Source organism: Cavia porcellus, unplaced genomic scaffold (genome assembly GCF_034190915.1).
Source record: "Cavia porcellus strain 051 isolate PalLab524CR breed Dunkin Hartley unplaced genomic scaffold, mCavPor4.1 scaffold_5, whole genome shotgun sequence".
Classification (NCBI taxonomy): domain Eukaryota; kingdom Metazoa; phylum Chordata; class Mammalia; order Rodentia; family Caviidae; genus Cavia; species Cavia porcellus.
The window spans coordinates 94,273,380-94,300,817 of NW_026947488.1; the positions used below are offsets into that span (position 1 = coordinate 94,273,380).

Consider the following 27,438-nt stretch of genomic DNA (forward strand, 5'->3'; position numbering starts at 1 on the left):
AGCTATATTCCTGGCCCTCAATTCTAGATTTAATGGAAACAGAAGGATAGCACAAATCATGTGCTATTTAAGCTTCTGCGTCTAATTTATTTCACTTAGTAGTGGGACTCAAGGTGCATCCATTTCCATCCAAATGATTGAAGTATGTCCTCCTTGATGGCAGAGTGGTACCCCACTGTTTAGAGATACCACATTTTCTTTACCCATTCACCTGTTGATGAGCATTGAGACAGCTCCCAAGCTTCAGCTGTTATGAGCTGTGCCATCACTGTGGGTGTGCATGGGTCACCAGAGTGGCCTTTATGTTTGGTGGGAGACTGGGGGGCGGGTTGCGGAAGAAGTGGTGTTGGGGTCTGAGCCACTGCTGCTGTTTGGTTTGCTGTCCTCTCTGCCACTGCCAGAGTCTTCTGCCACGTGGGCATTTGGAATAGTAGGCAGAATCCGACTGGGAAGTCTATTTCCTCTCCTTAAAATACTAATAGAACTTCGTTTGTTTTATGGAATTTAATTTTCCTTTGATGATAGTTGATTGTCAACTCAGAGGCTGTAAACAACTTGCTACAATGAAATGTTTATTGAGTTCTTATTTTACAGAAGTATTATGCTTAGCACAGAGTAAAAGTCCCATCTCAAGCAGCACAGACTGGGAGGAAATGTTCTTTTCCTAACAGTAAGAACAAATCTCTGACAGGAACTGGGTGTCCTAGCTCTCAGGTCAGTTCTGACGCTCACTGCCCAGTTTTGCTGCAGATTCCAGATGTGGATGGGCTCATGCTGCCTGCTTTCTCTCTGCGGGGCTGCAACACCCCTGCTCAGGCTCAGGAATGAATGGCTTGGAACACAGACCAGTGATATGTGTGGCTACAGTGGTGATGGAGGACACAGGTACAACCAGATGAAGGGGATCAGGGCAGAGTTTGGAAGGGCCCAAGCACAGGAAAGTCTGCCCGAAGGGTGGAGTGCGCCCCTCTGCTTTGCACATAAACATCTTTGCAGGCCAGAAAGATGTCTGGGCCTTCTGACTCAGCACGTTTCTATGGAGACTTCCTGCCTAGGCATGATTGAGGAAACCATGGCCACTGGCGACTGAAATCCATCTCCAGTCCCTCTTCTTCTTGAGAATGGAGGTGACAGGGTGGAACAGAAGGTCCCTGGCCTCTAATCTTGTGAGTGGCCATTCCTCCTCTTGAAATCCTCTGCTAACAGGAGGGCATGAGCTTGAAGTTCCTCAAAGTAATGCACAAGAGCCTCCCCTACAGAGTTCAAGGCAATTCTACTATTACTGTACATTAATGCTCCCCAGCACACAACTGGTGGTCATGCTTTTCTTCACGTAACCACCACCATTAGTGACAGCTCACTAAACATTAATTTTTAAAATATTTTCAAAGAGGCAGCAGATAATACCTTCCCAGGTTTGAAATATTAAATGACTTTTAAATACTCAAATGCAAGGGGCTCCAGCCCAGTTTCAAATTTGACTGCTCTTTAATGTCATTAGGAAGACAGCCAAATAGTTACTGTGTGTCTGGTTACAAGTCATGAAGCATAAGTAATTCAAAGGTGATTAAGATATTTGCATATTATAAGGTTTAAGTGAAGCAGATTTACACACACCATGAAAGTACATCACAAGGACCACAGTAAATGTGCAGAGTGGCACAGAAGCAGAGAAGGTAGACAGTATTTGAATGATAGTAGATGTTGAAACTATCATCTGAGCTGTGTCTTCCTTGACAAGCATGAAGCTTGTCCTCCTGACAAGCATCAGGACACTGCAGGTAGGTTCAGATCTGCATGCAAGATTCAGGAATGAAAGGTGCAAGAACTCCTGTGTTTGCACTTTTCAACTCATCTATGCTTAGAGACCCATGGTCCTGGGCAGGTGGCATGAGCTAAGATTGGAGGAACAGGTGGCTGTTGTGCAATGGAAGATGCTGTGTGTCCATAAGAAATGGGAAGTCATTGAAGAAGTTTAAGCAAAGTCAAAATGAACACCAAGGAGATTATGATAGTAATATGATAAAAAATGGGGATTAAAAATAAGTTATTAAGTAGGAGAAGAAAAGAGGGGAAAAATAGACGAGACAGGACTTCAGTGGTGACTGAATCTACGTGATGAGGTAGGGAACTGTTAGTGGTCCCTGTCTTCAGGGTCAACTCCTTCAGTGTCAGAGAGAGGCTGAAATGACAAAAAAGGTGGCAGGCAACAAGGTTCCCAAATGTTGGAATCTGTAAGCTTTAGCTTCATTAAAAGGATAGCCATGTGATATTAAGGTTATAAAAATTTATTGGAAATGTGAAAATATAAAAAAATCACTTACATATAAAATTTAGGCTATGGAACCATTCAAATTTCAAATTATAGCTTTATAAATGTACTTAGATTTGAGATGATAGTCACAGAAATAAATATAAGAATATTAATCCTTAAAGAAGATGAAAATATAGGGAAAATTACTCTATTTTGTCCCTGATAAGCACAGAACTGTCACATCCAGAGTTGTGGATGCCCCAGAACCAAGTTCTCCACTCCAGAGCAGGTTCACTCAGAGAGATCTGGGTATCGTGTGGCCCTGGGCAGTGACTGGGCAAATGGCCACAGGACTTGCCCCTGACATGAAGTGAGGTTTGCTGGGGCAACCTCTGAGAAGTGGCTCTTCAAGCCTGTGAAGCAAACAAGGCTTTAGACCAGTCATCTCCTCCTCTTGGTTGAGAACATGTCTAAATGAGTCCAGGGGATACCTACAGTCACCGTGTGACCAGCCTCAGCAGGAAGCCAGTGCTCGAGATGGCAGTCACAGAGAGGAAAGAAGCCCGGTCACTGTGCCACATCTGGCTACCTGAGCCTGCCCTCTTTGAGACTCTCCTTGTGTGGGGCTGTGACTTTCCTTACTGTCCAAGGCATCTGAGTAGGGGTTTTCTGTTACTTACAGCTCAACTGAAATGAGAATAGTGGAGAAAAATCAAACGCCAGCAGGTGGCTATGATGTATGATCAGATTTGAGAACCTAAAATGTTCTTCAGTGGAGGACTTTAGTGGTTACTGAACCTACGAGATGAGGTAGGAAACAGTGTCATGGTCCCTGTCTTTTTTTTTTTTTTTTTTTTTGTCTTTTTTCTTTTTATCGGTACCAGGGATCAAACTCACAACTGCCTGCTTGCAAGGCAGGCACTTATGCCGCTGAGCTAAATCCCCAGTCCCCATAGTCCCTGTCTTCAGGCCAAGTCCCTCAGCTAAAAGCCTTGACTTGAAGTTTACGCAGTTCCTCCCTCTGACCTGTCTTCACCAGCTTTCCATGCTGTTACATGGGACCAGCTGTCCACTCTCAAACTACTACTGATGAAGACCAGTGGAGCAGGGGAAGAGAAGCAGCGGCTGAATCTTGCTCCTGTTAAGGTGCAGAGAAAAAGTTTCTCTTTCACCACCGATTTCAAGGTTGTGGCTATAAAATTTCTGTGTGGGAGCCACGGAGATGACACATGAAGGAAAGAATCTGACAAGCTACCAACAGTTCCTAAAAATAACACCAGTAAACACTTCCTTAAAGTAAATACTATGTCCTCCACGTATTTGTCTCCTGGCCATACTGAGAGCGTTTGTACACACTTTGCGTATCCTTAAAAACAGTGCATGCAGATACTAGGCATCCGCCTGCCACGAGGTATTACTAGTGACCATCACCAGCACCGCTCTGCCTAGGCCAGCACTGAGGGCCGCCCTGTGTCTCTGAAGCACCCCCTGCTGCATCTGTAGTGGATCTGTTTGGCTTCTGGAGCTCGAGTTGTGCTTTGATCTTATCAATGTATTTGAAATATATATGCATTTCAGGTTCTCAAACAAGCAGCAACTTTGACATTTTTTATCACAAAAAACCCATATGAGAAAGCTGGCAAGCCCAGTGAGCTTCCTGGGTGGAGAGGTTTTTCTGTCAAAGCCGGCAGGGTCTGGTCATCCACCATCCTCAGAGTGTGACCATTGAGTTGGACAGACCTGCAAAGAGGAAAGACAAACGTGGGTCAGCCACGCTGTGCAAGTGCACGACCCTAACAAGTTGTGAAATCTTTTCACTTTTGTCTATGGCAAAAATTTTGTCTATGGCAACTTGTGTTACACAACAAGTACTGTGCAGTGGTGTTTGACTGAGGTGACCTGTGAACTGCTCTGGAGGAGAGTGGTTGGACAGAGACCTCGTGGCCTGCAAAGCCTGAAATATTTACTGTCGCCCCGTGGCAGAAACAACACACCCATCTCTGAGGGAGAAAAAGGGAAATCGTGACCTAGCTTGTGGAGGCATGGCAATTTTATTTGATGGAAAACAACTGAAAATGTTTTTGTATAAAACAAATGAGATCTATATGAAAAAGAATGTAAACTTATTGAATTTAATGTAAAAATGATAGTGATGTCTCTGATGTCTCCTATAAATTTGTTCATAAACTATTTAACTTGCTTTTCTCCACCAAGAAGTATATATTCATTACTAAGATATTTTGGTAGAATTCAGATTGCTACAGCAAAACAAAAAAAGTGTTGTTTGGCTAAACTACAGAAATAGTTGTTTTCTGTGTATTTCACTGTTGGAATTCAAAAACTGAGTCAAAAAAAAAAAAACAAAAAAACAAAAAAACACCAGAACAGACACTACTATCACTTTAGAAATGTTTGCAAAGCCCATTTTGCTTATGGTTCCCCTGATTATGGTCCTGACATTTCCTCCCGACCCCCTCTGAAAGCTGCTGTGCTGTGGTTGTTGGCCCAAACGCCAGCGCTGTGCGCTCAGCCTGCAGCTCAGCCATGGCTTTGTTGCCACTGTGTCTTAGGTGACAGAACTCGGAGCTGAGCCTTTGACCCAGGGACGATGGAAACCAGTCTTTCCTCTTCATGTCCCCAGTCAGGGTAGGAGATGAGAGCTCGTGAAAAAATGAAAACCGTACAGTCATGCTACAAGGAAATGACAAAATAACAGAGCAGGACTAAGTAAATAAACTAGTAACTCCTACCACGGCAGCCTGTGTAGCCTCTAACACTAGGTAGTAGGTGAACTCTAACTGGTATGAATAAATATTAGGGCATATCCATGGGAACAGAATCAAATTTTAAGAAAAAATATACACAATATCTCCATTCTTAAATAGAAATAGGGTATATGTACATACATACAGAATGAGTATTGTATACTGTTATTGTTTAACAGGTTACTGTAATCATCTGAGCAATAATGATACATAATACTTTTATAGGCTTACTCTGCATGGGACTGTTAGACAAGTAAGAGTACATATACTACATATGTGACATAAATGTAGCTCTGATGTTAACTAATCTGCTGTCTTTAACAATAAAAAAAAGAGTACTGTTTCATATTGCAAAAAGGGTTTGAGAAAAAAGAGAAATGTTTCCATGTAACTGGTTTGCTGCTCGGCTTCAGCTGCTGTAACTCAAGCTCCTGGAGTGTTGGGGCTGCACCCTGATGCCTCTGTTCAGAAGTAGACTAGATGACTGCGGACCAGTGCCACGCTGGTCAAGGGGAGGATGCTTTGGGCAAGAGGACCTTGACCACTGTTCACAGACTGAAGACACTGCACTTTGCTGTGGGCATCAGCCTAAAGTCTGTTGATCACTCTCCCACCACGCTGGCAGGGAGGGTGGGGTTTATCTGACAGTGGTAGTTTATTTCTTATTTTGGAGACTGTAACAGGAGGATAAAGAAGCAGAAGTCATTTGTGTCAAGTTTCAGATAAAATAAAGCTTCAGTAAGCTACGAATTTAGCAGAATTGTGGTTGCTGGGAAATTTATCAGAGACAAATAGAAAATACTGATTTTCCATGAGAAATGTGTTTGCTCTTATCGCTTCTCAGCCTTTTGGCTAAGATCAAGCGTAGAACTATATTTGCTTAAATATTTATTACATATTACTCAGACATCTCCACGTGTACTACACACAGGTTGCTCAACTGAACAACTGAGTCATTACTGTGAACAAGTGCACAGACTAGGCATTTGTCAAGCTTATCTGGGATAGCGTTGACAGAGATAAAGAGAGAAGAGCAGAAGTAATACACACTCATCAAAGAAGAGCTGGGGGATAAAGGATCTTCCCTAACTTCACCAGGCTCCCAACTGTAAAGCAGGGAACCTGTGATCAGAATGCAAGACTGATAAATGCAGCCCCAAGGTTCATTGAAGAAACTGGGCCTCTCCCACCTGGGGAGCAGCCAACCCGCTCACCCTGTGGCGTGTGAGAGTGGTCCTAAGAGGAGGAGGCCCAAGAAGTCACAGGTGCCAGATCAGCGGGACAGGTCAGGGCCACAAGGGCAGGAAGAGACAAAAAAAGTGATGACCACCTAAAGCAAACCACCCTGGCAAAGAGAGAAAACATGCCCAGGGTAGCCAGAGGATCCACTGTGAAGAAAAGCTGGCAATGGCGCAGGTCCTCAGGCTGCACTGGGCTCAAAGCCCACGCCCAGCGGAGAGAAGGGGCCTACAGAGCCTCCTGGCTGGGGTGCGCCAGGGCTGCAAGCTCAGCTGTTGAGAGCAGCGGTGCGGCAGAGGCTCCTGGCCTTGCCAAGGAGCAGTGGCTTGGAGAGGACCATCATGTGGGCTGGGGTGGGCAGCCGGGCCACAACTCGCTGTGCAGACTCTTCCAGCTCAAGGCCACTGTGCGATTCCTTCAGAAAAATTTCCCCTCATCAGCGTCAGACACAAACAGGCTGAAGCATGTGAGTTTCAGAAAGGACCAGAACGTGAATGGAGAAACACATCCTTATTCAAAGATGCATTATTTATAAAAGGGAAAAACATGGTTTAGGCCAGGGATTTAACTCAGTGGTATATGTGCCTGCCTGGCAAGCGCAAGGTCGTGAGTTTGATCCCTGGTACCAAAAAAAAAAAAAAAAAAAAAAGAATATGAACAGTTGAGTAAACCATGGTGTTTATTAAATCATGTAGCCCATTAAAAATGTCTACAAAGACTGTTAAGGAAAGGCCTGGAGGAAACCTGTGTGCCCCTCTCTTTTCCCAGTAGGTGTTGTATGATTACACCACATTTACAGTTTGCAAAAGGCACCAGAGAAAGTAAATAAGGAAGAGTCCTGGGGCGAATCATGCTTGCCGTGGGGGATGGGCCACTGCCACCAAGAACAGCACACACTGCATTTGCCAAGATGGGAAAAGGGGAGCGCTGTGTCCTCCTGCTCAGAGCCCCCGGCAGAGCTGCTGCTGTGAAGGGCAACACACTGACCACCAGAAACCTCCCATGTTTGTGCACCACACTCTGGTTCTCTACTGGGTGTGTCTTTTAGAAATGCATTTTCTGGTAACTTAAAAACCAGAATATTTCAGGACCAGCTTCAAATAATCTGTCTAGAATGCTCTGGCCATTTTTCTTTTTCACTCTAGCTGTATAAACCCCACTTTAAATGCCATAAGAAAATCACACCCAGCTCACATAGCCGTATATGCTGTACCGGCCCATGTGTTCCAAGTAATCACATAAAGGTAAATTTTGGTTTAGTGATTGTGTTCTGAGAACTAAGTCTTTTCAGAGCTAATCATCTCAGTGCATGGAGTGGATATGAACTGTTGTTGAAGATGGTAGTTTTTGTTCATCTCTCTTTCTGCTTTGGACTTCTGAATTTTACTTTTATCCTACACAAATTTCCTCAATATTAAAAACACCGCTAAAACTTGAAATACCTTTTTTTGACTCCCTATCAAACTCCTTATTCTGATAAACACCAACAGATTTATTCCAAATTTGAAATGAACAAGGCAAATCACTCACTTGGACAGTAATCCATCCGGGCCCGAAGGTTTCAGAAGGTACTTATCCACTTCTTTATTAAATAAGGGGTAGGGTAATTGCAGGCGCTTGGTGACGTTATGGAGGTTTAAGGCATACAGCGTCAGATCGCCTTCTTTATACTTCGGACTAAAAGAAAATAGGTTAACTCAGTAAAAGTACTTCTTGGAATTTAAGGAAACAAGAACTCGATTACAAATAGGGCAAAGGGTACTACAGATTAGCACCCATAATGATGGGGGACCCATTTGAATCCTTCTTGTTAAAGACAATATGAGACCACTGGCGTGAATTTATTTTGAAAATATCATTGAAAAACTGTTCTCCACACTGCCCTCTCCTGAGCCAGAGCGCTGAGACCTTTGCTGCTTTACTGGGCAGGATTTTCTGCAAGCCAATCAGACCACGCATTTTCATATACAGGAAGGTTAAATGGGAAAAGAAAAGTTCTGCTGGCTCACATGAATTCCAATTATAAATCCTACAAACAGGAGCTATTCTCAGCTTTAGAAGAAAGAAGAAAAGTAAACGCATTGATATTTTTCAAACCATTCCCCTACTACTTCAGAGCAGAGTCCTATTCATCGTTGTCAGTCACTGAAGTCAGAAATTCTAGGTGACCTTTCAGGCTAGAAATAGTACTTTAGTTTTGGGAATGACAGATTGAAACTCCAAAGAGAAAATCCCTGAGATTTAGGAAAAATGTTTGCTACCTAAAGCCAGAGGAGGCGGCAACAAACTCTGTACAGAGTCTCCAGCCCCCACCTGTGCAACTTTTGATAGTAAGGTTTCCGTTGTTCCTGTTTGCCTCTTTTTGATTATTTTTTTCTTTAGTAAAATTATCACAGCATGATGCAAGGAGATAAGTATATTAGATAACTACTCATATTCTTACATTTATATTCACGCATGACCCTTGAATGAACTGTTCATGCAAACATCATTTTGCGTTCTTTTACTTATACTGTTACTTACTAAAATTCAGGATATAGCTCCGTTATAAGTTAGGACCATTACAATCATCACCTAACTCTCAGCAGGACTGCCAGTGCCATGCTTGTATTTTTGTTTTTGTTTTTTTTAAGTTAGATTCTGGTATCATATTGCCACAAATCCAAAACAAAACAAAACAGGAAGAAGAATGCTGAGACAGCTGTGGACACACTGCACTGAAGAGTGCCAGCTGTGCTGGTGTGTCACACTCACTGGTTGCTGTTGGTGCAATGAAGGTATACACGGAGCCTGGCACGCTCAGGGCCTTCCACGTGCGCCGCGAACACGGTGGTGCCCACCAGCTGCTTGAACAGAAGAGACAGCCAGTAATCCTGGTGTGGTGGTTGGGGAAGGAGATACAAAAGAAAATTGTTGCTTATTTTCTTATTCTTATTTTAACAAAACCAACAAAAGACACCGAAATCTTACAAACAGGGTCACTGTTATTCTTCCGGTGTTTAAATGGATTTTTGATGGATGCTGGTGACCACCTTAATTCGAGGGCAGGAGTTTGCTACTCCTCTCTGCCTGAAGGGTTCTGTTTCCATCCCTCAGAGGACCACGGCCAGAGGAAGGCATATATACAGAATGCGGCCCTCAGCATGCTCAACTATTCTTGGATTCTTTCATCCAAGAATCCAAAGCAGAGCTTAAAGGAGAACTTAGACACACAACTCTGACTCTCGCACACACGACGACATAGATTTTAGATAAAGTTTGTTGAAGAAACAAATCATTTCCTCTAAGACCTTCTTGTCCTCCTAATAAAGTAGTAGAGTAGGCAATCATCAGCACTAGCTATCAAGATCAAGAAAAGAGACAGACATTACATACTTCCTGGAAGAAGAACACAGCATCATTTGTGAAGAATCCTTATCAAAACTAAAAATTTTTAATAAGCTCAAGCCTCAAGTTTCCCGGAAACATGCGTGACAGGAGGATATATCAAATGACATGATGGGAATAATTTAGCAAAACCCAGAACGTGGGAACAAATTATCTAGTTTCTTTAATTAATAAAGTACAAAGAATAAAAAAGAAGGGAGAAGGGCTGGGGATTTAGCTCAGTGGCATAAGCGCCTGCCTTGCAAGTGCGTGGTTGTGAGTTCAATCGATCCCTGGTACTGATAAAAAATGAAAAAGAAAAAAAAAAAAAAGGGAGAGAGTTTAAACAGATTTTCCCAGCACTCTTAGAGGCGGAGGCAGGAGTATCACAAGCTCAGCCTGGGTAATGCAGTGACTTAGAAAACACTACCCCTCTTCTCCCCAAAAAAGGCTGGGAATGGGGGCGTAGCTCAGTATGAAGGCTCTGCTGAAGTTCTTTGTAACACACACACACACACACACATACACACACACACACACATACACACACACACACACACACCCCACAGATAGAAGAGATTTAACAACCAAGTGTAATACATGAATTTTAAATTCTGATTTGAATAAATAACAATAGCAATATTTTAGATTAAGGAAATATGAGACATGACAAAATATAGTCAAAATTGTTGTTGAAAACAAATAACCTCAAATGCCATTTTATACTATAAAAATCAAGGTCTTACTTTTTACGGGTTCCATCTTGATTTTTAAAACTACGTATTTTTTAAGATGGAGCTTTGGGTAAAAGAATATATTTTCTGATTTAGTACAAGGTATTGTTAGAGGTTGGATAGAATGAAATTTTATTCATAAATGTCTTGAATATTATTAACTTGCAAATCAATTCTTTAGAGTGAGTTTAAAAAAATAAATAGCTAATGGCTTATATGTTTGTTTTTTGAGATAAGGTCTTGCTGTGTAATTTAGGCTGGCCTTGAACTTACTATGTAGCCCAGGCTGGCCTTGAACTCATGGTGCTCCTCCTGCTTCAGTCTCCCAAGTACTAGGATTACAGGTGTGTGCCATCACACCCAGGTGGTACTGGCTTTTTATAAAGTTAAATAAATTATGATTTCATGACATAAAAATGTAGCTTTGGATACAATAGCAATTTTAACTTTAATTCACTTCACAAAAACATTTTTGATTCAAGATTGTTGTTTTGTAAAATGAGCCATAGAATTTAAAATTACCCCTTTTTGAAAAATACCAACACTGGGACTGTGAATTTAGCTCAGCGGCATAAGCGCCTGCCTTGCAAGCAGGCAGTCATGGGTTCAGTCCCTGGTACCGATAAAAAGGAAAAAGACAAAAAAAAAAAAAAAAAAAAAAAAAAGAAAAAGAAGAAAAGAAAAATACCAACACTATTCTGCAAATGGCCCATGTTTTAGTGAATGGCTCCTGGCTTTGGATTTCTTCCCCTGAGACATGAATATTTTAGGCTAGGTGTCTCCAGCTCATCCTTCAGGGCAGGCTACTTGTGGCAGGACTGGCTGTCCATGGGGTTAGACCCAGGGCATCCCAGGTCCCCGTATGTGTGGAAATAGAAAATAAAGGTCACTTACAGGTAAAGGGTTGAAGTTCTGATCCACTAAGTGGTAGTTTCCGGCACCAAAGAGCACCTGTCTCATCACCACATCTATTCCCATCTGGGCTGACAGGCCCAGTTTATCCAGCCACCTGGGACAGAGCGACACCGGGCTTTATTTAGGTTTAAAAATGCAAACGCTCCATGCCCCACACACTCCCCTGCCTTGCTCATCGGCACATCGTGGAAGCGTGGCTTCAATCACAGCTAAGCCATGCAGCAAAACAGCCAAGGACTGTCCCACTCAGGCTGCGATGACAGCGAAGAAGCAGCAGACTATCTTCCACCCTACGACAAATTCTCACCCTGCAGCCCAGGCAGACACACACCCTGGGAGGGGGCCAAAGAGAAGACACAGACGCGAAGCCAGCGGGGTCCTGAGTAAGGTGCTTCAGACACTCTGCTCCCCCAGCCTCTGTCCCCACCGTCCCTCCAACCCTTCAGTTAAAGGCAAAACGAGTGTCTCTGTTCTCATCATTCCTCAACCCTCCTGAGCATAAAAGGTCTGTGGCTTTATTCTAAATTGTTGTCTGCGAGGATGTGGAGGACGAAAGAACAAGGATGGGAGGGACAGGGAACAAAAATCCCAGGGTGGTGATAGGGATCTCTAGACCAAGACACACTGACGTGACTCAGTAGATGTTTATGTTTTGGGAAGTCTGAGTCCCTGGTGGGACCTCAGACTCGAGGTTCCAATCTTCTTGGGAATCTAAAATGCAGGTGCATAGAGCAAGCATCTCAGAGCCCAGAGTTAGGTGCCTTCTTTACAATGAACTTCCATTACAGGAAAGACTGCGGCATGCTTTGGGCTGTCATTAAGACCGGACACGTCTCAACTGGCTGATTATCCGAGTGATTCACGGGATAATAGTGTCCAACAAGTTTACCAACCATTTTCTGGCAAATCTTGGTCCGATTTGGGGAGATTGTCACAAAAACTGCCTTTGACCTCGTTTTTGGCACTGATGGAAGGAACCTCTGAGCCTGTGGGGTCCACTCACATGAAGCCAGCTGCAAAGGTATCGGACAGCAGGGGCGCCCCGCCCCCGTATGCAGAGCTCGTCTCTCCCAGCCAGACCTTCTTGCCTGGCCTGGTTTCCTCCACCACCTGGGAACAGAAAGGTTGCCATGGTGACCGCAAAGAAGCTGACAGATCACAGTGCTAAAGATTCGTGGTATTTAGGGCCAATGCTGAAAGAAATTAAGGGTGAAGAAGACAGAGCTTGATCTCTAAAATTAGGAAAACACGCCAATGGACACAGCTATAGAACTTAGAGAAAATAAGGACTCCGGGTTTAATGAGAAGTTTTTAATGACTATTACCTGTAAAACTTTTTGCACTGATACAATGAAAGTGTCCAGCACTTCAGGGTTGAGAAAATCTTCTTTTGTAGCAATGTGGCCATTCAAATAGTAGCTAAATTAGAAAATATCCAGGAAAAAGAAACAGGTTTCTTTTTAATTCAGTTTCAACCTTGTTTTCCTTCCTGCTTCTCTCCTCTCCTTTCCATTGTAGAACAAAAGGGCTTAAGTTCTCCCAGGGAGGCACCAAAGGGAAGGGACAAGGGAGGGAAATACTTCTCCAAATAACTGGAGACTGGCCAGGACTCCTGGGCTGCTGCCACCCTGACAAGCAATTGGTCATGAGTCAACTGGTCATAGTGGGCTCCGATCTTTATAGAAAATACCACCTTACTTGAAATTAACACTAAATTTTTATTTTATTAGTATTAAAATTCTAGCACAATGCTGCTTGAAATATTTTGTTTCTTGTTTGGACTACGAAAGCCCATTAGCTGCTGAGTGGAAGCAATTTTTTGAGCTGGTGATGAATAAACTTAGCCCCTTTTTCCTCATAGAAAGAACAAGAAGCACTTACTGGTGCCATGTAATTGAATCTATCACCTCTCCAGCAGTCTGCAGGAAGCTGGAATGGGAATGCCATCATGTTACTGCGTGGTCCTCCCACACATGCACGACAGTCGCTCCAGAGTTTGGTTCCCCAGAAGGAATAGGTTACTACATCAGGGTCACACCCAGACTTCCTAATTCTGATAATAGATTTCATTATCAGTGCCCATCTGTTCCTGTAACCCTGGGCCTCTGAGCCCGTGAATCTGCCGTGGCGAGCCATGTAGCCAGGTGGCCAGCACTTTTTAACATGTGGGCTATTGTGGGGTCTCCACCAGACAGGAACATTTTCTTTAAGAAAAACGGCTGTGCTAGGGTGGTGGCAAACTTGTAATCCCAGCACTTCGGAAGCTGAGGCAGGAGGATCTTGACGAGGTCAAGACCAGCCTGAACCACATAGTGATACCCTCACCAGCATCCCAAAGGAAGGAAGAAAGAAAAGAAGAAAAACTAGTCCTGCTGTCTCTAATTCTTACCTCTGCAGCATCTTCACTGACTTTCCTCGAGGCTGACTAATGTCAGGACCATAGAGTTTTGCATTTTTGAAAGTGGAATTCTGTAGAAGTTTATGCAATGCAACAAAATCTTTTCCTAACTGCCATCCATCGATGAAGATACCAGCCTTCTTCCGAAAATTGTTAGGTTCTGAAAGACAGCAATTCTCATCCTAATCATTTACCTAGCTTTTTTTAAAATATAAAAGCAAACAGACTGTGGTACTTAAACACATGAAACATTCTCCAAATTACGAAATCACGGAACTCAAAGTGAAGAAAGGTCAAACCCTTGGTTACAAAAAAGATATTCCAGAAAAATAAAAATTTTAATTATATAACTGGAGCGGAGAAGGCTTTAAAAAATTTGAAGTTAATAATGGGGATATTAAGCCAGCATATATTTTAGAACTAGTCTACATTCAGTTTTGTTTGCAGTGCGTGCAGTTGAACCCAGGGTGCCAACACTGAGTTTTATCCCCAGTTGATTTTGAGATAAGGCTGCACCTCCAGGCTTTTTTCACTTTAGACACAGTCTTGCTAAATAGCTAAGATGTCCAGGCCGAGCTCAAACTTGTGATCCTCCTGCCTCCGCCTCCTGGAGTTCTGGGAATACAAGTGTGTGCCATCATACTTGGTTACATTTAATAATCTAGTTTACTTTTTTTAAAGGTTGAGTAGAGTCAAGGTATTGAACGCTGGGAACAGCATGCTGGCATGTAGCATGTGCTAATCCTGTTACTACAGCTCATTTTCCATTGTACATTGTTTCCCTGGCTGATACAGTACTATAAAAATTTTTCAAATATGGAAAATCACTAATACATTAGTTAGAATTTATAAGTAAGTATCTTGCCAGCAAAGACTGAGGACAGAGACGCTCAGAGTTTGATTCAGGCAGGATTTCACATCGGCACCTTCTGGATAGCTCGAGCATATAAGGAAGGTTGAGATGGGGTTGCTGAGACTGAATTGTCTGAGGTTGAGAAACAGGGAAAGGAAAGGTTTGCCCTGGCTGAGGCCAGCTTGCCAAGCATCACAGGTGAAACTGACTCTGAGGCTATTTCTTGTAGCCTAGGTATTGTGCAACAGTTTCCTTCAATTCAGTATAACTTAAACTGGTCCCACAATGGTCCCACAATGTACTAAGGTGCTTCTCCCATAAGCAGCTCCAAAAGCTGTGCCTTTGAGCACTTGCAATGATGTGTCCCTGAAGTATATTTAAAAAAATAAACCCACAAGTAGGAACAAATAATGCGGGCAGGAAGTCTCCTTACTAACAAAATGTGTCTGGGCACCTACCATTGCCTAGTTCCCAAGAAATGTCATAGCCTTTGGAAGAACAGTAGTCCAGGAGCAGCTGGGCATTAGAACTGTCCCACTGTGAATCCGCTGTTCGTAGCAACTCATTCAGACCGAAGATGAGGTGCAGTCCTGAGCACTTTGCAAATGAGTACAGCATATCCACGGAGCTTCCTGTAGAAAACACACCACATCAGTGTCAGGTGAGCACCAGCGAGGCATGGCCCTGGACTGGCTTTTCACGGTGAGTTCCTATTTCTGTGGTTAAATCACAGGAATTCCAGGTCTAATGAGTGAGCATAAGCATGTTAAATGACAACAAAATTGGGCAGGTAAGTTAAAGAAAAAAAATCCATCTGACTTTATCATTTTAGCTGTTGGATGTCTCCTGGAAGGTTCCAGAAACTCTGGTTCAACATTTGGGTTTTGTTCTAACCCAACCCATTCTGATCATAGATAAAGGGGAACCACGTATGACTAGGCCAACCTGTCAGTAGCAGCCATAGGCCACTTTTCATAACCTAAATATGTCTACTTACAACTCAATGACAAAACATTTGGGTAATTCTAATTATATTCAAAGCCACTTAAGAGTCCTAGATATGATTTATTTAAAATAAATACAATTAAAGAACTGTCTCTAGGCTGTAGGGACGTGTCTACGTGCCAAGCCACCCTTCAAAACCACAGTGAATTCTCAGGTGTGGCTGCTGGATTTAGCAATAAAGGTACAGGATACCTATTTAAATCTGAACTTCAGATAAATCATGAACAGTTTTTGTGTATGTTCTATGCAAGGGCTGAAAAACACTGCTAAAAAAGAAGCAAATTATTGTCATCTATCTGAAATTGAAATCTAACTAGGTCTCTGTCTCACAGGGCACTGCCAGGCATGGCAAGCATGAGTGTGATCTCAGCACTCAGGAGGCTGAGGCAGGAGTGTGGCCGAGAGCTGGAAGCCAGCCTGGGCTACAGAGTGATAACCTGTCTCAAAAATATATATATATATAAACAAACAAACAGACAAACCAAATAGGGTACTAAAAATCTAAGTTTACAAGGGAAAAACACCTGCTGGACATAACAAAAACCACTGCTATCAGCTTCTTTTGACCCAGCACTTTAACACTGAAACTCAGGTATTTCTTATAGCTTAAGAATGGTGTAAAAATAAAGAATTACAGAGACACTAAGTGCTGTAAGAGCCTGGGGAGCTCTGTACTCTCCTTTCATTTATTTATTTATTTATTTATTTATTGGTACCAGGAATCAAACTCATGACCATGTGTTTTGCAAAGCAGGTGCTTATGCCGCTGAGCTAAATCCCCAGCCCTTTCAGACCATTAGCTTGTTTATGATTATTTTTTGACAGTAGCAAAAATGCAATTCTAAGTATCACGTTTAGATCAGCTATGATACACATAGTATGTCCTTAGGATGTGCACAGATATTTTAGAGTCATTTGTTGAACAGAAATTTGCTCTGAATTCTTAGTTTAGGGAAACCTCTGCCTGCAGGGCAACCTCTGTCACTCCTCTCTCAACCTGGCTGTGCTTTTTTGTTGAGTCTGCAGCTTGCATTCCTTGGGCGACCGCAGGGCCTGGTAAGGGGCTGCAGCAGGTGCTGAGGTGTTTGCCGGGGCCCCTGCTGCCTGAGACCTGCTGCGGCTTTTCAGAACCCTGTGCCCCTGGGTTCTGCTGGACCGCAGAGTCACAGTGGGGGATGGCAGAGGCCTTCGCTTCTGCCCATGAGGAAGCGGAGGTGCAAATAAGGCCAATGCTGCACCAAAGCCGGGCAGTTCTTGGGCGGCAGCACCATCTGTGGAGCCTGTCACCAGGCGACTTGCGGCACCACAAAGCCATGCTGTGCCCTGGACTGAGCCACAGTCTGGACCCTAAGTGGCCCCTCTGAAGGCCCATGCTATGACAGTCTGGTGCCCAGGCTGTGTTATGGGAGGTGATGGGGTCCCTATGCAGGGCCTGACTGGAAGTCTCAAGGTCACCTTGAAGGAGACTGCAGGCCCTGGGGCCTCCTTCTCTCATACTCCCAGCCATTAGGTGGGCAGTTTTGCTGAGCCACACTTCCTGCATTGCCACCCAGCACCCTCCATGCGGGGTGGACAAAAATGTGTCCCTGGATCCCTGACCAGAACTTCTGCAGCCAGAACCAAAACCAACCTCTGCTCTGTGTGAGTGAACTCGCTCAGGTGCTGTCAGTTACAGAGGCCAGCACCACGGCTGGACTTGTGAGCCCTGAGCCCCCGTCCAGCTCTCCCACTTACTGATTGCTGGAGCAATGTTTTCACCTGTAAGGCTGTGAAACCACCCAGACGCACATGCTTAAACATGGCTCGGCTTCTTATACCAGAAGACCAAAATATGAACAGCAAAATAAAAGACAATGGAAGTGGGGTGATGTTTTACAAATGGGAAGGGGAACAAGAGACAGAGGGGAGGGAAAGAAGACGGAAAAATAGAACTGAAAGAAATAAGCAGAAATAGAGCTTTTGTGAACGGGAAGGGGGCCAAGGGTTGGAAGGAGAAAGGAAGGGTAGGGGGGGTAGGAGACAAAGAAAGAATGAAATGTGTCACGTCCATCTACGGACGCCTCATGACAAAGGTGATCACTATGTACGCAAAGGTGTGCTAACAGCTGGGTGTGGTGGCGAACCCCTGAGGTCTGCGGCTGAGGCAGGAGGACTGCTGTAAATTTAAGGCCAGTCTGGGATACATAGTGCAACCCTGTGTCAAAACAAAACAAAGCAAAACACCCAAAATTCTAACATGTACTAATAAAAATACATTTTTTTTGCACCAGGAATTAAACTCACAACCTTGCACTTGCCAGATAGGTGTTGTGCCACTGAACTATATCCTCAGCACAAAAATGCTTTTAAAATATCTTTGTCCCACAGGACCCCCAGCTGTGGACCTACACTCCCGCCTCGTCCCTATTCCATGACACCAAAGTTTAGATAACATGGGTGAAACTGCCAGTAAACCATTAAAAAAAAGACATAAAGCCTTGTTATCTCCTCACCCCCTTACATGTTCAAAAAGCCTAGAAGTCTTGCATGTTAGAGTTTACTCAACTCATACTTTACTCTTCCTGTTTCTTCCTTTTTCTCAAGGCGCTTGGAATTTATGCAGCTTGAGATTCTGTTACCACTCCTGTCTAAGACAACTTACACTGACGTCTCTCAGAATCAAGGCTGTATAATACTGCCGAGTCCAACCCCACTTAAAGAGGCGGCTGGACGGAGGGAAGTAAAGAGAGGGAAGAAGTGTCTTGTGCTCGCGTCACCTCCCCACATGTGTGATCACTGTGCACCACAAAACCTACCGACAAAAGGAAAAATCAGAGAGAGAAAACCACACACACAGAGAGAGAAAACCTTCCCCACAGCAGAGCAGCAAGCAAACGCACCGATAATTACCTTGTCCCTAGTTTTCAGCTCCCTATCTTACTACATGGGGCACAGAGAGCCCCTCGGGACGTGGATAACCGAGCTGACCACAGGAGTAGAGCTGACGCCCCTGTGCACCCCACCCCAACCCCGGAAACTGTCCCAGCACCTGGGCCTGGGTGTTGGGTGTAGAATCGAGTGACAGAGAGAGGGCGAACCAAGTGCCAGCTCCTTAAACACCATTACTGTCACGAGGGCGTCCTCCTCCTCCTTCTGCAGTCACACCCAGTTATAGCCCACCACTGTTCTCTTTCCTGCCAAACAGGTTCACGGTGGAGTCTGCCTTCTGGTGACCGAGGCTTTGTCATCTCCCGCTGGGGTACAGGAGGCCACCCCAGAGGACCAGCCCTGCGCAGGGCACACTTCACGGCTATAATCAACACACCCTGACCACACCAGATTTTTGCTGTCTCCTCCAGTCTGTGACAACCCTTGGTCACTCAGCCATCATCAACCCCAGCCAATGGGTGGACATACCCACTGGCTTCTACAGTATTTGTCACTAGGATGACCAGGCCCGGACTAAGCCCTGTAGATATCTAACTACACTCCATGACATGCAGATTAAAATGGAAAATTTCAAACCAGAGGTCAAAGGCTTCCCATGCTACCTGCACATTTTACTTTTCAGGAGGAACATGTTCATGTTTTCCTTGATCCCCTAGCACCTGAGACCAATAAAGGTCATTACTAACTCACCAGCAATGGACTTCTATATCTCACTCTGGGACAAGCTGGTAACGTCAGATGATAGGGAAAAACCAGAATTTCCCATTAACTCAAGATTTCCCATTAACTTCTTTTTTGATGCTGGTTTTTGAACCCTGCACCTCAAGGATGCTGCCACAATGCTGAACCCCAGCCCCACCCCGTAACTCTTGGTCACATTTTAATATTGTTTAAGTTTCCAGGACAGAGGTCGGACATAACACATCCAAGCCGAAGTCCATCCACACAGAGTGTGTGGGCAGGAAGACCTGCCAGGGACGGGTTCCTACTTGAGTAGGTGGTCGTGTTAAACTTCTGGTACTGTTCCCGGAGCAGCAGCGTCTCCTGGAAAGGCCACTCCAAGTGCAGCCTCTTCTCCACCTTGGAAGGGAGCGATCTGGATTCACAAAACCCTGCAAGTGGAAGAGAGAACTTAGACCATCTATTTCCTCAGGCATAAGGGTGGAATCCTGCATGTGTGTTTGGTTAGACATTTTATCAATGAAGCAAAAGCTGCTAATTGTCAGGTGTGCCAGCAAGTGCCACATTTGCTGACTAACCACACGACAAAGCCAAAGGACAGGTTTCAAAAAAACATTAAACATCCACTGAACACCGAACATCAGACAGGACTTCAGGTTATTTAACAATTGAAAGGCTCCTGGCAGGTTTGAAATCACCAAGAACCTAGTGAAGAACATAGTTCAGTTCTGGTAAGATTCACTTTCCAATGATGTAGGCATTGGCTATGCAGAGGCTATGTGTGTAGTGGGATTTCCTTTTGCTGTAACAAGTTAGGACACAGCGTTCTTGGTGGTCCTGGGGGTCAATCCCAGGACCTTAGCTCTGAGCTATACCCTCAGTCCTGTTTATTTATCTACCATTTTGAAACAGGGTCTCACTGTCACTAAGTTGCCTAGGCTGGGCTCAAAATTGCAATCCTCCTGCCTCAGCCTCTTTGAGTACTGCAATTATACACAAACCCTACCACATCCAGTTCATTGGTTGCCTTGTCTTGTCTTGTTTTGATGAGATAAGGCCTTGCTATGTACTTCAGCCTGACCTACCACTCAAAATCCTCCGCTCAGCCTCCCATGAGCACGCCTCTGCAGTTGGTTACTGGCTATTCTCCCTCTCAACTTGGTACTGTCAAACACACGCCCTGGGAAACCACCGGCCTCCGCCTGGCAGCCCAGATTTCCTCATCCCAAGACAGTGGGACCAGGCCAGTGGCTGATGACTCCCTCTCTGGGAGGCTGCGCCCAGTGGCTCACAGGAAGTTGGAGGACAAGGAGGATAGCTGTGGGACAGGCTCGGTCTCGTATCTGAACTGTGGAATCCTGGGAACGCTGCTGACGGGAAGAACCCGGTCCACGCAGACTTAGTCAAAGACAAGCCTTTGAGCTTTTTCTATTTTTTTCTGTGGCCTTCTCTGCCAATTTTGGCCCAATATTTGATTAACTGTTAAATGTATCCTGCCTGAAGGAAATCAACAGAAGATACATGACTATGTAGTAATTAGACACCACTCATTAAGGTGGCTGTTATAATTTAGTGAAGTACGCAACAAACACCCTTAGTAACTGTTCAGAGCGTGAGTTGATGTCCATCTGAGGTCCTGTAGCACACCCTGGAAAGATCCAGGACCTATCTTCCTGGCTCCCTGGGGTAAATCCTCAAGAGGGCCAGAGCTGCAGTATCAGCATCACCAGATAAGCCTGCTGACACAGAATGTGAGGTTGGATGGAGCCCAGGGAACCAAACAGTCAAACTGTCCCCAGGTTTCAGGGAGCAGCAGTAAAGTCTGAGAAACATCTTCCAGGCCATTGAGTCTCAGGACAGCTCTTAGAAGCAGAGTGACCCATACCCCATCGTGAGACCTTACCCACATCCTGTCTCTCCAATATAAGTGCTCCCCTCCTGTGCATGGCGGGAAAGACTCCTGAGCCTGAGGTCTTTCTGCCCACTCGCTTGCCCCACCAGCTCTGCCTAGGCTGTGACCCTACTCTGTTCACAGCAAGGTCAGCTCTGGGTTCCACCCAGCACACCTTGTCTGGGCGGGAAGCATCAGGAGAAGCTTGCCAACAGAGCGAAGCCTTAATATTGTTAGGCATGAACAATAACACATTTCTGAGGTACTCTCAGGAGGTACACAAGTTAATAAAAATATATAATCTTTAAAAAGTTTCACCTTGGTTGACTCGAGATCGCCGGCAACTCCTCTCTTCAAAGGTTGGTTCTTTCTTAGGGTCAAAAATTAGAAAGTCTGTCTTGGTGCCACCGAATCTCAGGTATGCAGGAGCCAAGCCTCTGGCCAAAGTCCGCAGCCTGGGAGAACTGTTAACACACAAGCAAGGAACTTGCATCATTTTTCCAAGGCAATTCTGCCAAGCATTTTTACTTTCTTTTCTCTCAGAGGACCTATTTCCTACCCTGAGGACCATGGGGAGAGGTGGATAAGTTCAAGACATATTTATGCATGGGAAGAGCAGGTCCAGTCCTTGGCTGGAAGCAGAGGGAGAGCTGAGGTGCCCTCGGGAGACACCTTGGAAGTGGGAACAGCACCTGCTGAGGTGAGGTACTGGTGTAGAATGGAGACGGAGATGGAGGAGGAAGGGGCGCAGGGGTTTGGTTTTGTAGAATTTGAGACGCCAATGGGATACTGACACTGAACTCCCACCAGCCCTTGGCCATGTGCATCCAGCACTCAGGAGACCCATCTAGGCCTGGGTGAAGACATCAGTCCTCAGATGCTGGTGAGGCCAGTGATGACAGCCCCTGACTCCCTGGAGCTGGCACGAGGAACTTCCCAGAGGATTGATCATGTTGGCCAGGCTTCCATTCTGGTCCTTAGCAGCTGGACATGACACACGACAGAGGAGATGCGCTCAAGTCTGTACAGCTTGTGTCTGGGAGCAGGTGACAGTCGGCAAAGAGTTTGGTGCTCTTTGGGAAGTGGAGAGAAAACCAGAGACTGGGAAAGGAGCTGTGGCCTCCAAAGGCAGCCTGGGTTGACACCCAAGGACCGGTGTCTGCTCCGTGAGGTGCAGACTGGACCACCTGGGACACTCCCCACCTCATGCCCCTGCCTTACACTTGTGCATCATCTGCCACTGTCACCCTCTGTCCTGTGGCTCCTAACCCAGGGCCAGCTCACAGCTGGTGCTCAGTAAACACCCTGAAGGGAAAACCCCGAGGACTGCAGGAGGAAAGGGATGGAGAGGCCGAACCCTGTTTGTGGCTAACACTGAATCAAAACCCAGTGTTACGGTTTTTTCCACACAAAAGAAATCACATGCCTCAAAGGTTTGATATAAAGGACCTTTTTGTTTCTCTCTTTTGCAGTGAAATATTTTCATGTCTTGAGAATACAATATTGATGCCTCCTGACAAAAACTCGGTTTAACACAGCTGCAAAACTTGCCATAAAAGAGAAACTGATCAGAGATACAGCATTTCAATCAGACAGAGGAAAAAGGCAGGGAAATGTACCCAGCACCACAGTGACGTGGAAACAACACAGGACCGTGGGACAGCACTGCAGCCTTTGCTGCTCTGGACGGGGCTCGGGGGACCAAGAGTCTGGAGAGTCTTCACTTCACCCCATGTGCTCAGTTACCATTGACACAGAAAGCACAGGGGGTTACTTAAATGCACTAACTATGAAGTAGTGTTTTCCATTTCTGGGTTTGGGGGCCACCCTGTGGGTTCCAAAAGGACGAATTACAGTTGGCCTAAGGCTGGGCCAGGATTTTAGCAGGAGAAACAATGGGGCAGGGGCTTGCAGTTACTCTCACAAGAGGGGTTTGGGCGATAAATCAAGAGGCCAAGTCAGATAGGAAGCAGCAGAGTGAGGCGAAGCTTCAGTGGTCGCACTTTAAAAAGCAGTGTGAGAGCTTACTCTCAGCATGGGGAACTGAGGACAAGAGCTGTGGTTTCGGAGTGGGTGGCCTGGATATAAATTTCAGAAGTGAAAAGGCTTCTATAGACGCGGGGGTGGGGAGACGTGCAGAACTCAGCGTGGCAGTGTGCTGCAGCCAGCTCCCGGAGGCAGGTCCTGTGTGCAGTCACCAGCTTCCACAAGTGCAAATGCTCCACTGTGACCGGCTTCAAGACAACAGTGTGGTGCCCTCGATGCAGGAGAAGAAATGCACTCATCTCCCAAAGCTCGTGCAAGCCGGCTCCATCGCAAGCCTAGGAGAGGTTATCAACTAAGGTATGGAGGAAGAAACAGAGAGCGGATCTGAAGTCATTCTGGATGATGGAGGGATGTGGATGGTGGGACAGGAGAAGTAGGAGGGGAATGCAGAGTGCTGACGAGGAGTGTCGGATGAGACCCTCATGGTAGAGTTAGGGTGACCCCCTCTAAAAGCATCACCAGAGTCCCCATGGAGGGTTTCATCAGTGTTGTTATGATCCTCACTTTACACACAAGGAACCTGGACAAAACGCAGCTGAGCGAACCCGGAAACGAGTCAGAGACCTCAACTGCAGCAGTCTGCATTCAGATGAGTGGCTGGCGTTCCAAAGCTGCCCTTGAGATCAGGAAAAGGACCGAAACTGGGCAGAGTGTGAGCCTGTACTCAAAGAGTGGCAAGGGAAAAGGGGGCCCTCAGAGATGTGCCCTGTGTCAGCACAGAGGACAGGGCAGGGTCACCACGCCCAGGCCTGGGAGTGCAGAGGAAGGCTCGGAATATCAAGAGCTCAGCAGACCCGGGATTGTTCCCAGCCCTAGGTCTCTCTGTGCCCATCACTGTTTCTGCTAGCAGGAGGAGTATGGAGGATCCGTTGCTCTTTCCAAATCAGTTATGAAAATGCACTCTTCACATTGATAATAAACACTTTTCCAAACGCGAAGAGCTATTTGTCCAATGAAGGTAGCTGAATCTAATTGCTGTAGATTTCTAATTAATATTTATCAAGTTGACAAAAGAGATAAACTTTGCTAAAGAAATTGAGCAAATCAGCATGAAAAGCAAGTGGGACTACACCCCTAACACTAGTGCTGTGCAGCACCGCTGCCCCCTGGCGTGCCAAGGTTTGCACACCCGGGCTGCGCTCCACGCCTGGCCTTGCACAAGGAGGCGCGTGCACGTGTATGTGTGTGTGTGTGTGTGTGTGTGTGTGTGTGTGTGTGTGTGTGTAAGCATCGGTGCGCTCCCTAGAACAGCAGCCACCAGCTACACGAAGGCACCAAGCTCCCGAACTGTAGTCTGTGCCTAGGCAGCCAAACACCAGGACTGAAAGAAGAAATACCGAACATTTCATGAGATGTTTATGTTATTTACACATTGAAATGCTAATAGTTTGGATCTACTGAGCTAGATAAAATTATTAAAACATTTCAACCATTTCTTTATACCTTTTTAAATGTGGATACTTGGAAACTTGAAATTACAGATGTGCCTAGCACACGTGGTACACATTATACCCTACCTGGCTTTACATTTCTAGGGCCAGGGCCTCTTGGGGTTCTGCACAAAGTCAAGCGGAGGAAGCAGTTTGATGAGTTGTGAATTAAGACCCGCTTTGGGAAGAGAAAATAAAAAGATGCTCTTCTTCCATTCTGAACTGTTCGACTGTGGGATTTAAGTGTGTATACTCTCTGTTCTCCAGCCATCTGTCCCAATTCTCTTCTTGTCCAGTACCTCCGAAGACTGAGCTCTGATCCTCCCACCTTGCACAAGGCTTCCTTTGATCCATCTATCACCTGCGTTGTCTCCACGTGATCTTTTTGCTCAGTCTCTTGTCTAACTTCCATTTAAAAGTAAATCCGCTTTGCTTTCCTAACAGCGTCTCTGGGATCAGAGTTGGGTTCTAGACTCAGTTTTCATTCTCTGTCTGCTGACCATAGCCAAGTTATTTAGTCTCCCTGTGGTTTCTCTGCTTTTACAGTATGAATGATAACAGGTCCACAGGAGTCCGCGGGGGCCGTAGCTGGGACTGAGCGCAACCACACCCAGGAGGAGCTGTGGCCAGGGCTGGCAAGAGACACAGGCCCAGGAACACTGCTGTTGTTTGGTCCTCACCTCCAGTGTGGGGCATCCCAATCCATGCACCTTCGCTTTTGGGGACCTGAGGTGACCCTGTCTCACTTTCCTCTGTGGTACACAGACATGAAGCTTAGTGTAGCCTCCTGAGATGACTGGGCCACCCCACACTGCGCTGTCCCCCCCCCCCCAAAGATGGATTTTGGTACTGATTTTGCAACAAAGTCAGGAGAAGGAGTTCCTGCCTCTTCTGTCTTAGCTGAGAGCAGGGGCCTGGGGAGCAAGTGTGGAGGATGGTGGTCCAGGAGAAGGGACTGCAGATGGCCAGGGGGCAGCCCTGGAGAGAAGCCTGCAGAAGCAGTAAACTAAAAGGAAAAGCAGAACAGACAACAAACAAAAAACCAAGAGACACTAGTCTACTGCCTGCCGAGGTGTCTGGGCTCCTCCAGGTGCTCTGGTCCTCTACAAGCAGGCAGATGCAAAGGAAGGACAGTGCCGGATGTCAGCACACATGTTAGGAGGCCTAAAGGCATAGTCCTCCTGTCCCGTGGGCTGGAAGATCTGTGTGTCAGGGTGGGAGTGCAAGTTCACTGGGGTGGCGGAGCGATGCGGCCTGGAGGTGCCTCTCCCTCCTGGGTCAGAGGTCTACACTGACTGCCTGTAGGTGGAGGACCTGGGTCCTCGAATTTCAGTTGATGGACATCTACTTCATTCCCAGTTTCAGGAAGGCAACCCTCCCCCAACGCCTGGGTCCCTCCAGACCCAGTCTCCCTCTGACCTCCAACCACCACTAGGTGGGCTTCCTGCTCCTACCCCTACAGGGAGGCAGAGGCACCTCCCTCACAGCAGGAAACTTCTCTCCTGCCACAGGGAAGGGATGATCCAAAGACACAGAAAAATAGTAAATAGTACCAAACATTCACCATTTCCCAGGAAAAAATAGGCTAAACTCTCAGCACTGGATCATCACCATGCAAGCACTTAGGACGACACCGATTCCTCATCAGCACCCAAAGGCAGGTCCAGGAGGTCACTCTGCGGGAGGTGGCCCAGCAACCTGTAAAACCCTGGCTCAGGCCCACTGCACACAGATGGGCGGGGCGCAGGGTCCGACGCCCCGGGCCTGTGAGTGGGCACGGTGCCCGCCATGGCAGCAGACAGTGGCCGCGCAGGTGCGGTCCTCCTTGGGGGCTCCGGGCCTGGGGGACCTCGTGCCGGCCCTGCAGCTCCTCGGTGGGGTCAGTCTCCGGGATGGCGGGAGCCACAAACCCGCCACGCGCTGATGAACTGGGGCGGCACTTGGCAGACCCCACTTTAAGGGGGGACGGCGTTTTCCTGGGGCTCTGTGAGGCACCGCTGTGGGCTCCGGGTCTCACTTAGCTGATACTTAGATTCCTGCCTGGGAGAATGCAGGAAATTACACTTACTCTGCTCTGACACCTTTCCCATTGATTCTTTCCCCAAATCATCCTACGGTTTAAAGGTGGACATTTGGACCCCCGCGTCTTTGCTGCACCGGCGACGTGTCCGCAGCAAACCCCAAGCCCCCGCCCCGGGGCTGCTCGGGCCAGGCAAGCAGGAAAGTACCCGCGCTGCAGAGGAGGGCGCGGGGTCAGGATGCGGCCGGGGACGCGGGCCAGAACAGGGCAGCCAGAAGGCCGGCGCTTACCCCAGGAAGGCGAGGAAGCGCGGGTTGGTGGCCAGGTTGGCGTCGATGGTGAAGGACAAGAAGGCGGGGCTCACGGAGCGCAGCGGCCGCGCGGTGTCCACCTCCAGCGGCGCGGGGGCCACGCGGGGCGCGAGCAGCAGCAGCAGCAGCAGCAGCGGTGGCGGCGGCGGGGACATCGCGGCCACCTGGCTGCCCCGCGCTGCGCTTCTGCCTCCGCGCGCGCCCCGCCCCGGCCTCGCGGCAGCGCCCCATTTCCTGCGGCCCCGCCCCAGGCGCTGGCGGTGACAGTCGCTTACGGAACCGGCCGCACCCGTCCAGAGGGAGCGCGATGGCAGGGTCCGCCCTGGGAGGGGCGCCGGACTGCGGCCCGGCCACCCTGGTTACCCTGGAGCCTCCCCAGAGCTGGGCACGGGAAAGGTTTCGCAGCGAATCGCACCTTTGCTTCCCAAAACTCTGACCCGAGCATCGCGAAACTGCACCCAGAGAGCGACCAACTTCTCCTGCCGGCCCTCCAGCGATCCCTATTTGGTGTTCCGGCGACTGACACGGGATGCGAGTGAGCAGTCCTGATTGGTCCTTGCCCAGGACTTCTTCTCTAGGCACTTAACTTCAGCTGTTCCCAA

The 27,438-nt window shown here is 46.7% G+C and overlaps 1 protein-coding gene across 1 annotated transcript; it reads right to left on the reverse strand.

Moving 5' to 3' along the window:
* Nucleotides 1–559: 559 nt before the first annotated feature.
* Hpse (heparanase) lies at nucleotides 560–27,125 on the reverse strand. The gene is made up of 12 exons (XM_003469404.3): nucleotides 26,816–27,125; nucleotides 21,348–21,493; nucleotides 19,447–19,569; nucleotides 14,983–15,156; nucleotides 13,663–13,831; nucleotides 13,155–13,202; nucleotides 12,599–12,692; nucleotides 12,277–12,383; nucleotides 11,253–11,367; nucleotides 9,013–9,131; nucleotides 7,789–7,935; nucleotides 560–3,994 (listed from the first exon to the last, which is right to left on the reverse strand). The coding sequence occupies exons 1-12, from the start codon at nucleotides 26,989–26,991 to the stop codon at nucleotides 3,829–3,831; spliced, it is 1,584 nt and encodes a 527-aa protein (XP_003469452.2). The 5' UTR covers nucleotides 26,992–27,125; the 3' UTR covers nucleotides 560–3,828.
* Nucleotides 27,126–27,438: the final 313 nt, after the last annotated feature.